Consider the following 12,319-nt stretch of genomic DNA (forward strand, 5'->3'; position numbering starts at 1 on the left):
CTCAAATACAAGTGAAGGCAGACGTGACTGTGGAGGGGCAAAAGGGAGGACTGAGAAATCTGTGAGGAAACACAAGATGGAGTCAGAGCACGAAGGATTTCCCTTAGTCATTTCAGTGTAAGCCTGCATGTTGCCTTGTGACATGTCTGTCCTTACTCTCTCTCCCTTGGAGAGGGAGACTGGTCTTGTCACACATCTGCTAATGCAGAGTAAATTGCCCCCAAATAAATGCACAGCTTGAAACAATAAACATGGAATGTCTCACAGTGTCAGGCACCCATGAGGAGCCAGGCTGGGTGGTTCTTCCTCAGGATCTCTCATGAGTCATTCAGTTGGATGAAGACTTGCTGGAGGTTCCGTGTCCAAGTTTGCTCTCATGATTTTCTTTTTCCTCTGGTGCTATAAACTGAACCAGGTTCTAGTGTTTCATGGGCAAGCCCCTGACCACTGAGCTAACCTCCAGCCTTCTCACGGCTTATAATGGAAAATCTCTCTGGGCCTACTCAAGGGGCTGCTCAGTTAGGCAGGAGCCTCAAGACAGGGTGGAAGTTTCTCCACAGGCTCAAGACATTACCTGCTGGCATCTTAGCTTTTGGACTGAAGCTAGTTGTCTAAGTGTATAGACTCTATTGTCACAAGGTTTAGTTCTGGCACAGAGGGAGGAAACATGGCTGTTCCAGAGAGCAGCACTTAGCCCATGGGAAGGTCATTAGCCTCTGACCTATACTGTTCCCATCTCTCTACAGGACTGAAATTCAGATCAGCCAGCCAGGCTCTGCAGACATAGATTCCTTTAGGAGTTTTGCTTCACTGCCAGTCAAGGCAGTTTCCCTTCAGAAGTCTGAGAGCCAAAGAGGGGAGAGCAAATTTCAGTTGAGAATATTCCCATTGCTGCCAGACAGAGGTAGCAGAGCAGGGACACAGTACAGACCACATGGGAGGACAAGAAGATGGTTAGGGCACCATATGACCCTCCCTAACAAAAGGATCTTTTCTTTTCAACCAGGAGAACAGAGTAATGGCTGAGATCTCCCCTGACGTCCTCTGCCAACCAGATGGCACATTGGGAAGGGACATTGCTGTCCAGGAAAACCAAAAGAACAGGACACTAGTGGACAATCTAGCACTGACCTCCACCAACACTGACTTCGCCTTCAGCCTCTACAAGGAACTGACTTTGAAGAATCCAGATAAAAAATGTCATCTTCTCCCACTCAGCATCTCAACAGCCTTGGCGATCCTGTCACTGGGAGCAAGGAGCAACACCTTAGAAGAGATTCTAGGAGGTCTCAAGTTCAATCTCACAGAGACCCCTGAGACAGACATCCACCAGGGCTTTGGGCATCTCCTCCACATGCTCAGCCAGCCAGGGGACCAGGTGAAGATCAGCATAGGCAGCATGATGTTTGTTGAAATGTACCTGCAGATCCTGGCAGAGTTCAAGGAGAAGGTAAGGGTGCTGTACCAGGCCGAGGCCTCCACAACTGACTTCCAACAGCCTCATGAGGCCAAAAAGCTCATCAATGACTATGTGAGCAAACAGACCCAGGGAAGATCAAGGAATTGATCTCAGACCTGGATGAGAGTACAGTAATGGTGCTGATGAACTATATCTACTTTAAAGGTAAAGATTGTTGATGTTTTGGGGTTATATAGAAAGGGTGTTGGCTGGACACCTGGTGTCCATAACTGACCACTGGGAAGGAAGTACTCATGGACTTAGAGACATGTGTGACTAACTTCTTATTACTAACAGGCCTTACTTCTCTTTTGTGGTATTCTGGATGGTGGTTGAGGTTCCTGGTACTTACTCAACAGAACCCCTGAGCTCTCAGCCTAAGAGGACTCTTTTTGGCTGTGACTTAATCTTACTGACTAGCAGAATGCATAGTTTACTTGTCCAGTCTTCCCTGAGTGGGGAGAAGCCAGGGCTTCTCCCTGCGGAGACAGATGCCTCAGTCTGCCCTCTCCAGCATTTCTAATCTGCTCCTGTAGAAGGTGTCCATCCCTGCTGGAGAGCCTCTGTCTCTAGGAACATCAGTGTGGGGTGGAGACTTTTTACCTAAAGAGCCTGGATACAGAAACTTAAAGGGAAAGAGGCATAGTTAGTGAAGTACCATAGCTAGTGAGGAGTTCTTCTTGTATTCCTATGCTGGACCACTTCCCTGATCCTTTCTGCATCGAGCTGGACCTGGGCATGGAAAAGCAGGGACTGGGGCAAAGACATTAGTGAGAAGAAAGACCAGCCATGCAGTGCTCTGTGTTCAGTGTCTGGCTGCTTCATTGAATTTTGCTTTTGTAAAACTAATAGCCTGGCAGCCTAGAAGGTCACAGTGCACAATACTCACTCCTAAGACAGGGAATCTGGAGTTACAGAGCTAGTGATTTGGGAAACTAGTCTGGGATTCCGTTGAGTAAGGGTTTTGGGATGGACATCCAGAGCCTACACTCACAAATCCTACCTGATATAGACCATGGATTGAGGCTATAGCACAGAAAATAATGTCTGATGAAAATCTTGATGTGACTAGACCTGGCATGGATTTGAGGCTGGACATAGGATAGTCTAGGATAGAGGACAACATGCTCTGAGACTCTAGACAGAAGATCAATTGACCGTGGACAGAAGCAGATAGGAGGGCAGAGGACAAGAGAGGGGAAGCAGAGTGAAGGATTAGACTGCAGGGCATGGCTCTCTCTGCTGGGCCCAGATCCCAAGCACCAAGGCTGCTTGGCTGTGAGCTGGGGATATATGTATATGTTGTTAGATCTTGAGTCCAAGAAATTGTCAAAGTAACATGTCCCCTAGGATATATTGCAGATGGTCACATGCACTTGGAATATGCATAAAGTCTAAGTAGGATATCTTTGATTCATGGAGGTGAACATAGCCCGCAAGGGAGAGGACTCATTACCAATGTCTTAGTCAACCAACCTTGGGATCCTCCTGGTAATCCAACTCTGGGAAGTTCCAGGGCCCTGGAGCTTGGGTCTAAGCCCACACTCGGCCCTGGGCTCTGCCTTCCATTAGGTGGTTCACATTGACGAGCACCCTTGACAGGTCACTGTCTGGAGGCTTCATTCTCTTCCTGTTTCTCTGGAAACCTGTCCCACAAGCAATTGCCTTCTAGACAGGGTTCCTCCTAAAGAAGAAGGGATCCCCAAATCTCCTCAGGCTCTGGTCTCACCACTTTCACTCTTATTTCTCTCTAAATCACCCCAATCTCAGATCCCACATTGTTTCTCAGGTTCCTCAAGTAGCCAGGCTTTGGTTTTGAGTTCCCTTTTCCAAACCAAGCCTGTGGATCACTTCTCATTCATAGTTCTGCACATATCAAGATTTTTTCCAATCCAGATTATACAAGCACCTAGGGATACTACACTCTGTGTTGTTGAAGATGGATTGATTGCTCTCTTGATTCAGAAGCTGGGCAGAAATGGGGTGGAGTTGGTGTCTCTCCTGTGCTGTTACATGCTGATGGCCTGCTCCACATTTAGGGAAATGGAAGACATCATTTAACCCTTGAGACATATTCAAGTCTAAGTTCACATGGACAAGAAGAGGTCTGTGAGGGTGCCCATGATGAACATTAAGAACCTGACCACACCCTACTTCCAGGATGAGGAGCTGTCCTGCTCTGTGGTGGAGCTGAAATACACAGGCAATGCCAGTGCCCTGTTCATCCTCCCTGATGAGGGCAGGATGCAGCAGGTGGAAGCAAGGTTGCAACCAGAGACCCTGAGGAAGTGGAAGGACTCTCTGAGGTCCAGGTGTGTGTGCACAGGAACCAGAGTTGGCCTGGCTCCCCATCCTGCTGCTGGACTGAGGACCAGTGTCCCTGTCCCTCAGAGTCTCACTTAGCACCAAGTATATTACCTGGAGAGTCAGCAGGGACAGATGGCATGGAGCGGACGTCCTTTCTGAACTTGGTAGTTGAGGCAATTTTTTTTGTGTGTGGAGCTGAGGATCGAACCCAGGGCCTTGTGCTTGCTAGGCAAGCACTCTACCACTGAGCTAAATCCCCAGCCCCAAGTTGAGGCAAATTTTAATGTCCATTTTGTTGTTCACAAGGTGAGATAAGATAGAGCAAGACCTGAGAATTCCTCTGTGTCTAACAGTCTGTAATTACAGGCAATCTTGAATTTGGTTTGGGCATGCAGAGGAGAGCTGAGGTGAGATCTGCTCTGAGAATCAGCTCTGCCCTGTGTAGCTTCTCATCCCCTCATCACTCATTCACTCACCATCCATAGAATGATGACTTGAAGACCTACTATGTGCTGTGCTCAAATTTAGACCCTGAGAGGGTATCAGAAACTCAAGTACATAATTTCTTATCCTCATAGGCTCACCTTGAAATTGAAGGGGAGAGAGTAGGTGATTGAAAATACAATTAATCATTATTTGACTAGTTAAAAAGTGAGAAGCAATGATGTTAAAAAAAAAAAGAGGTTGGGGGGAGTGTCCAAGGGTAAGAAAAGATGGAGTCAGAAGGAGTGTGCAATTTTAAATAGAAGGATCATTAGATGAAGTCTGAGGGTCCCCAAGACAGGGAAGGACTGCATTTTGTGGATCTTAGAAAAAAGTATTCTTGGTGAGGGAACCACTAGTACCAAGCCTCATCGTCTGCCCCTGTAAAAACTCTCAGGCATTGATAGTTCATGCATTAGGAAAGCAAAATCAAGTGGTCTAGGATGGATGGAAAGAGGGCTGCACTCTAGTGTGAGGGCATCTGTGGAGAGGTGCCCTAGTGAAAAGATGGGTTGGTGTGGCAACGGAGCCCAGAGACTCTTACATTTCTCTTTTCATTCTCAGGATGATTGACAAGCTCTATATGCCCAAGTTATCCATCTCCACTGACTACAGCCTGAAGAACATCCTTCCACAGCTGGGCATCAGGGAAGTCTTCCTCACAATGGCTGACCTGTCTGGGATCACAGGGGCCAAGGACCTGAGAGTCTCTCAGGTAAGTCAAGAAACACTAGGTGGTTCTCACCGGGTGCCAGAATATGTATGATGATGGCCAGGTGGCCAGGGGGAATGGTAAATGTGTGAGAAAGCCTGCATTTGTGAAATTCCCTCATCTTGGGAGAGCTAGATTACAACCTTGATACCCCTAGGTTGGGGATTTAGCTCAGTGGTAGCGCGCCTGCCTAGCAAGCACAAGGCCCTGGGTTCGATCCTCAGCTCAAAAACAAAAACAAAAACAAAAACAACCTAGATACCCCTGCTGGAGAGCATGCAGCCATGCTCTCCCCTGAATATAACTTCATCCAGGAGCCCAGAGTGGGGAAAAAGTCTGTGCTTGATGTTAGACCACCATAGGCACCGACCTGTGCTGCAGTGCACATAATCATATAACACCCACAATCCACTGTATCATGAATTGTTAGAAGGTCCTATTAATAAAATCAAACCTGAAGCCAGGTATTGGGGTGAACGCTGGAAAATCAGAGAAGCAGAACAAGCCACAGCCACCTCACCTTGCCATTTCCTCAGCTGATCCTGTTTCCTCAGGCTGGAAGCCTCTGAGTCCTCATCCAAATAGATCTCAGCTGAACTGTTGCTTGAAAGCCTGAAAGCTTAACCAGCCAAAAGCTTCTAGTTTCTGGTCCTCGTGCCTTCTATACCTTTCTGCTTTCTGCCATCACTATCTGGAATTAAAGGCTCACTTTCTGGGATTAAAAGTGTGAGTCACCATGCTTGGCTGTATCCTTGAACACACAGAGATCCAGGTAGATCTCTGCCTCTGGAATGCTAGGATTAAAGGCGTGTGCTACCATTGCCTATCCTCTATGTTTAATATTGTAGCCGTCCTGTTCTCTGACCCAGGATAAGTTTATTAGCGTGCACAATATTTCAGGGAACACAATACCACCACAATCCACTGCAAGGCAAATCACATCCAGCCTCAGCTTATTCACTACACAGCTGACCCAATGCTTCCTGATGAGCACACAGAAAACCAGCAGTAAGGGAATGACAACAGATGAATGGCAGTTGTGATGAAAAGCTTAAGAGTAGGGGAGAAGATGCCTTGGGACCCCAAACTACATTCCCAGATGCACAGCCTGACAATGTCTTTTGTCTGTCCAGTGCCCACTCTGACCCCTGGGTGCAAATCTGTGCAAATAGGACCTGACAGTTTAACAAAGAGAAGCCATGCCCTGTGCATTGCAGTTGTATGTGCCAAGGAGGCTGGAGCAGGAGAGCTGCTGAAACCTGCTCTTACTGCCAGCATACTGGCTGTTCACTGTGGGTCTCCTGACAAGTTGCCTGTGGAGTAAGGACTGGCATTGCCTACACCCGTACCCCAGTTGGAGGATGGGTTTGAGAGCAACACAGGTACTCAGAGACTGAGCAGACCCAGGAAATGCCTCATCTCACAACCTGAGCAAAGACTTGGAAACACCAGGGGTAGAGCTCACTGTAAGAACAAACAACTTCACCAGCAGCTGAGGCCAGCAGTGGATGCTTGCTCCAGGAATCTCCTCTCCTGCCCTCCCTGGTCTCCAGTGAGTGATGTGTTTCTCCTGCAGGTGGTCCACAAGGCTGTGCCAGATGTGGCTGAGACAGGCACTAAGCAGCTGCCACCACAAGAGTCAAAGTGGTCCCCTTTTGGGCAAAAGTTAAATCTATGATGGTATGTTTCAACAGGCCATTTCTGATGTTCATCTCTGAAACAACTACCCAGACAACCCACTTTCTGGCCAAAATTTCCAACCCAAAGTAAGGCCAGAGGCTCCAAGTGGAGACGTTTCTGCTTAGGAGTCCAGGAGAGACCTGCATGTGGGTGTGTACATCTTGTACTTCATGCTCTGATTGGCTTTGTATACCTGGTTTGGACAGTGACCTTGTCTAACTCCATGACTCCTACATACACAGGAGCCTTGGACTGTGAGTGACAGGCTCTCAGGCCTCTTGGGAGCACCTGCTCATGTTTTTGAGCCTGGAATCTATCTTTATGCCCTCTCCCTGCCCACTCACTTTTATTGGACTGTACCCCAAATGTGGACACTATCAGGTAGGCTCAGTCCCAGTATAGTCTCTAGGCATATCCGTCTCCAGCTTCCATAGCCTTGATGGGGTCATGCAAGCTCATAGGCCAATCCATGAGGACCAGGACCAGGACTGAGAAGGGAAGCTGCTGCACCGAATCTCACTCCTGCATCTGGTGCCTCCTGGAGACAAGTTCTTGCCTTGTGCTTTCCTTCCTCCAGCCCCTCGACTCTGCCACCCACTGCCCTTTGCTGCAGATGCTGGCCTTGCACATATCTGGCCCACTGTTGGAGCCTTCAATCATTTTGAGGGGCCTATTGGTCAGACCAGCTCCTTTTCCCCAGCACTCCTATTTAGGGCACAGTACCCATTTTCTAGGTTGGCAACTGATGACCCTGACATGATAGACATCTCCACCTTCATCACCCAAAGTGCAGAGTTTGGAGCAAATGATGTATAAAAGTATAATTCACTCAGCACCTGTGGGCAGGGGTGTGCCATCTAGTGACCACAGGGTAGTAGAAATTTATCACTCATACTCCGTGACTCCTGTGATGGTCCTCTGACCTATATGTTATTATCAGTCCTTTTTTATGGATGAGGAAACTGAGGCACAGAGAATCTTAGTCATTTACCATGACCTCACAGCTAGACAATATGACTGGTGGGATGTTCTTCAAGTGTCCTGATGCCAGAGGAACAGTTTTCACCTAGCAGGAGTTCTGTGCACAGGCATCACCATGGTGGTGTGCAGGTGGGTCATAAAACAAGGCTCTAGATACTTCACAAAGAGCTCCCAAAAGCACATATGGATCATGTGACCTCTGTGTTGAGGTCAAAGGAGGGTGAGAAGGTCATCACATGACCAGAAAGAATGTCTTGGGCAGGGTTCCCAGTAATGGAGGCATTTCTAATAATCTGAGAGGAAGTGAGTCTTTGGGAAAACACAACAGAAGGGTGGTGGGGAGGAAGAAGCAATTACAGACACAAGATGGCAAAGAGCCTGGCTCTGGGAGGATTCTGAAGTTCCTCAGAGCCACATCGAGCATTGAAGGGATTAATTGGTATTTGCTGTCTTATGTAGGGATATTTGAGCTAATTCAGTCTGTCTAGATTGAAGGGGAACTGGGTGATCTTGCCTGAGGTAGCTGACATTTGTGGGAAGATTTGGATGGCTCCTGGCAAACAGAAATGCACCATGGGCAATCTGCTTCTCTGTTACACAGAGACCTGCCTTGAGGCTTCTGTTTACTGAGCCAAAATCCATCTTGTTAGGACCAGCACTGCCATTGGGGGGACAGCAGCTTTGGACCTAACACGTGCCTGCTCAGTGCCTGCCTAATACCTCCCCATCCTTGACACAAACACCACAGCTCTTATCCTAAAGAGAAAAACAGACACTTTATAAGAGCCATTGTGAATGACAATAAGCCGAGAACATAGATTTCTAGCACCCAAATTCCATGTTCCAGTATGGAAACAGTTTCATGAAAACTTGATAGCCTAACCAAACAAAGTCACAAATCAAGGCAAGATGAAAATGCAGGAGTGGGAACCTCAGGGAGGCAGATGCATCATTGAGATCAGGGAGCTTCTCCACAGGATCAAGATGTTATCTGCTGGCATCTTAGCTTCTGGAATGAAGCTGGTTGTCTGTTAAGTGAATAGACTCTATTATCACAAGGTTTAGTTCTGACACAGAGGGAGTAAACATGGCTGTTCCAGAGAGCAGCACTTAGTCAGTGAGAGGTCATTAGCCTCTGACCTGCAGTGTTCCCATCTCTCTACAGGACTGAAATTCAGATCAGCCAGCCAGGCTCTGCAGACACAGATTCCTTTAGGAGTTTTCCTTCACTTCCAGACAAGGCAGCTTCCCTCCAGAATTCTGAGAGCCAAAGAGGGGAGAGTGGGTCTTTATTTGAACATGTCCCTTGCTGCCACACAGGACAGTTGGTTACATAGATACAGGTGGGGTTCTGTCAGCATTGAGGCAAGTTTTTGTTAATGTGTGTTTCCCTAAAGACACCAGGGAGCATGAAAATAGAGATGTATTCTTTTCAAAGTGACGTAGAAAGTATAGGTTAAATGTTAGCTGCAACCCTACCCAGTGACAAGCAGGGATCATACCCTCTTATTAACTCTAACTTCTTTCCTGTTCCACACTGACCATTAAATGATTAGAGAAACAGAAAGCCATAAAGGCAATCCAGTGGACTTGTGTTTACAACCATCAGGGATTGGTTCTGACTCCTGGAGCTTCTAAATGCACATTACCAGAAATCCTCCCATCTGCACACTTCCAGACTAAGCACAGACCACAACTTGTTCAGGACAGCATTTCCTAAGAAGAGGGAAGAGTCTCTGGCCATTTTTTAGATATCTCATGTAGAGAAGCTTTAGTTTAGAGTTCCCCTTTCCAAACCAAGCCTGTGGATCACTTCTCATTTATAGTTCTACATTTGTCAAGGTTTATTTCTAATCTAGATTATGCAACATGTAAGGGGCACTCTAGGTTGTTGAAGATGGATTGATTCCTGTCAAGATTGAAAACCTGGACCAAAAGGGGTGGAGGTGTGGTCTCTCTGCTAATTGTACAATCTGATGACCTGCTCCACATTTAGGGAAATGGAACAGAACCTTTGAGCCTCATTTCACATTTGAGTCTGACTTCTACTTGGACAAGAAGAGGTCTGTGGAGGTGCTCATGATGCACTATAAATTTCTGACCACACCCTACATCCAGGATGATGATCTGCCCTGCTCTGTGGTAGAGCTGAAGTACACAGACAATGCCAGCGCCCTGTTCATCCTCCCTGATCAGGGCAGGATGCAGCAGTTGGAAGTCAGCTTGCAACCAGAGTCCCTGAGGAAGTGGAAGGACTCTCTGAGGCCCAGGTGTGTATCTACAGGAACCAGCACTGGTCTGGCTCTCCACTCTGATGTTGGCCTGAGGCCCTCTGTCCCTGTCCCTCACAATCTCACTAGCATGAGTGTCCACAGGGACAGTGGGAGTGGGATAACTTTCTCTTTGCTGACTCCACAGTTTGGGGCCACAAAGATGTCATTTTGTTGTCACATTTTGGTGTCATGTTGTTGTTCACAAGATGACATGAGCTAGAGTAACAGCTTAGGATTCCTCTGTGTCTAACAGGCTGTAACTACAGGAATCCTGAATGGGTTTGGAAGGCAGAGGGAAGTGAGGTTGAGATGAGATCAGCTCTGAGAATCAGCTGTGCCCTGGGTAGCCATCTCATCCCCTCATTCATTCACCATTCATGGGAGGATGACTTGAAGACCTACTATGTGCCATGCTATGATTTAAACCCTTAGAGTAATCAGAGACTCAAACACAAAATTTCTTACCCTTGAGAGCTCCTCTTGGAATGAGGAAGAGAGAATGGGGAGATGGAAATGCAACTAATTATTATTTGATTAGTTAAAAGATGAGGAAGCTGATGAGATTGAGAAGGGGTTCAAGGATAAGGAAAGCTGGAGTCAGATGCAGTGTGAAATTTAATATAGTAGGATCATTAGGAGATGTCTGAGGGTCTACAGGTCAAGGGAAGGGCTCCATTTTGTGGATCTTGGAGGAAAGTATTCTTGGCAGAGGAACAGGAAGTGCCAAGCCTCATTGCCTGGCCCCTGTAAACACTCTGAGGCACTGATGGGTAATTAATGCATTAGGAAGAGCAAAATCAAATGCTCTAGGCATGGATGGAAAGAGGGCTGCTCTCCAGTGAGAGGGCTGTCTCTGGTTACCCAGCTTTAAGATACATTAATGGAGCAACAGGGTCCATTGACATTTATATTTCTCTTTTCCATTCTCAGGAAGATCGATGAGCTCTACATGCCCAAGTTCTCCATCTCCACTGACTACAGCCTGGAGAACATCCTTCCACAGCTGGGCATCAGGAAAGTCTTCTCCTCACAGGCTGATCTGTCTGGGATCACAGGGGCCATGGTCCTGGGAGTCTCTCAGGTAAGCCAAGACACACTGGGTAGTTCACTTTGGTGACTGACTGTGGATGGTGAAAGTCAAGTCGTGTGTCTGGAATGGTAAAATGTGAGAAAGCCTGCCTTTCTGAGATTCACTCATCCTGGAAGAGCTGGATTACAGCCTAGATACTCCTGCTGGATATCATGCAGCCAGTCGCTCCTCTACCCCCTGAGCATAATCTCACCAAGGAGCCTATGGTGGGGAAAAGCCTGTGCTTGGTCTTAGACCACCTTCGCATGACCCTGTGCTGCAGCGCGGATACCACCCACATTCTGCGGCAGGGTAAATCATTTCCAGCCTCAGCTTCTTCACTGCAGAGCTGGCCAGTACTTCTTGACGAGCACACAGAATGGTAGCAGTAGAGGAAATAACAGGGAATGGATGGCAGTTGAGATGAAAAGCTTAAGAATAGGTGAGAAGATGCCTTAGATCCCACATTACATTCCTAGACATGGCCTGGGAAAGCCTAATGCTCTGCCCAGTGCCCACTGAGAGGCCTGGGCTCAGATCTCTACCAGCAGGGCATGGCATTCTGGGAATGAGAAGCCATGTCCTATGCATTGCTGTTGTATTTACCAAGGAGGATGGAGTAGGAAGGATGTGGAAGCCTGCACTGGCCTCCAGCACCCTTGCTGTTCACTGTGGATCTCCTGAGAAGCTGTCTTGGGGATGATGACTGGTTCCACCTACACCCTTCCTCCAGTTTGTAGGGGTTTTGAGGAAAACACAGATTCCCAGAGAATGAGCAGACCTAGGGCATGCCTCATCTCACACCCTGAGAAGACACTTGGAAACACCAGGGGTGGAGCTCACTGTAGGAACAACTTCACCAGCAGCTGAGGCCTGGAGTGGATGCTTGCTCCAGGAATCTCCCCTTATGCCTTCTCTGGTCTCCAGTGAGTGATGTCTTTCTCCTACAGGTGGCCCACAAGGCTGTGCTGGATGTGGCTGAGACAGGCATGGATGGAGTCCTGTGGGATCGGCTCTAATTTTGAACCCTCTGAGAGTGTATTCCAACAGGCCATTCCTGGTGATTATCTCTGACACAAATACTCAGACTCCACTCTTTATGGCCAAAGTCACAAATCCCAAGGGAAACTAGAATTTCCCAAGTAGTGAGACTTATTCCTGGTGGCCAGGAATTGAGCCTGTATGTGAGTCTCTATGTGCATTTTGCCCTCCATGCTCTGACTGGCTATGGCATGCCTGGATTGGACGGTGACAGTGACTGACTGTATGATTCCCTCATGGACAGGGGACTGGGGACAGTCAGTGTCAGGCCCCCAGTCCTCTGACTGCACTGGCTCACATTCCTAAGTCTGAAC

The 12,319-nt window shown here is 47.7% G+C and overlaps 1 protein-coding gene and 1 pseudogene across 1 annotated transcript; both read left to right on the top strand.

Annotated features, from left to right (window-relative positions):
• The first annotated feature begins 1,018 nt into the window (after window positions 1-1,018).
• LOC118595866 lies at window positions 1,019-6,731 on the top strand (annotated as a pseudogene).
• Window positions 6,732-7,633: 902 nt separating this feature from the next.
• On the top strand, window positions 7,634-12,096 carry LOC118595293 (serine protease inhibitor A3C-like). The gene is made up of 5 exons (XM_036205654.1): window positions 7,634-7,661; window positions 9,619-9,892; window positions 10,826-10,976; window positions 11,915-11,967; window positions 12,000-12,096. Exons 1-5 carry the CDS (start codon window positions 7,634-7,636, stop codon window positions 12,094-12,096), a joined length of 603 nt encoding a protein of 200 aa, XP_036061547.1.
• The last annotated feature ends 223 nt before the right edge of the window (window positions 12,097-12,319 follow it).

This window comes from Onychomys torridus, chromosome 14, assembly GCF_903995425.1.
Source record: "Onychomys torridus chromosome 14, mOncTor1.1, whole genome shotgun sequence".
Taxonomy (NCBI): Eukaryota; Metazoa; Chordata; class Mammalia; order Rodentia; family Cricetidae; genus Onychomys; species Onychomys torridus.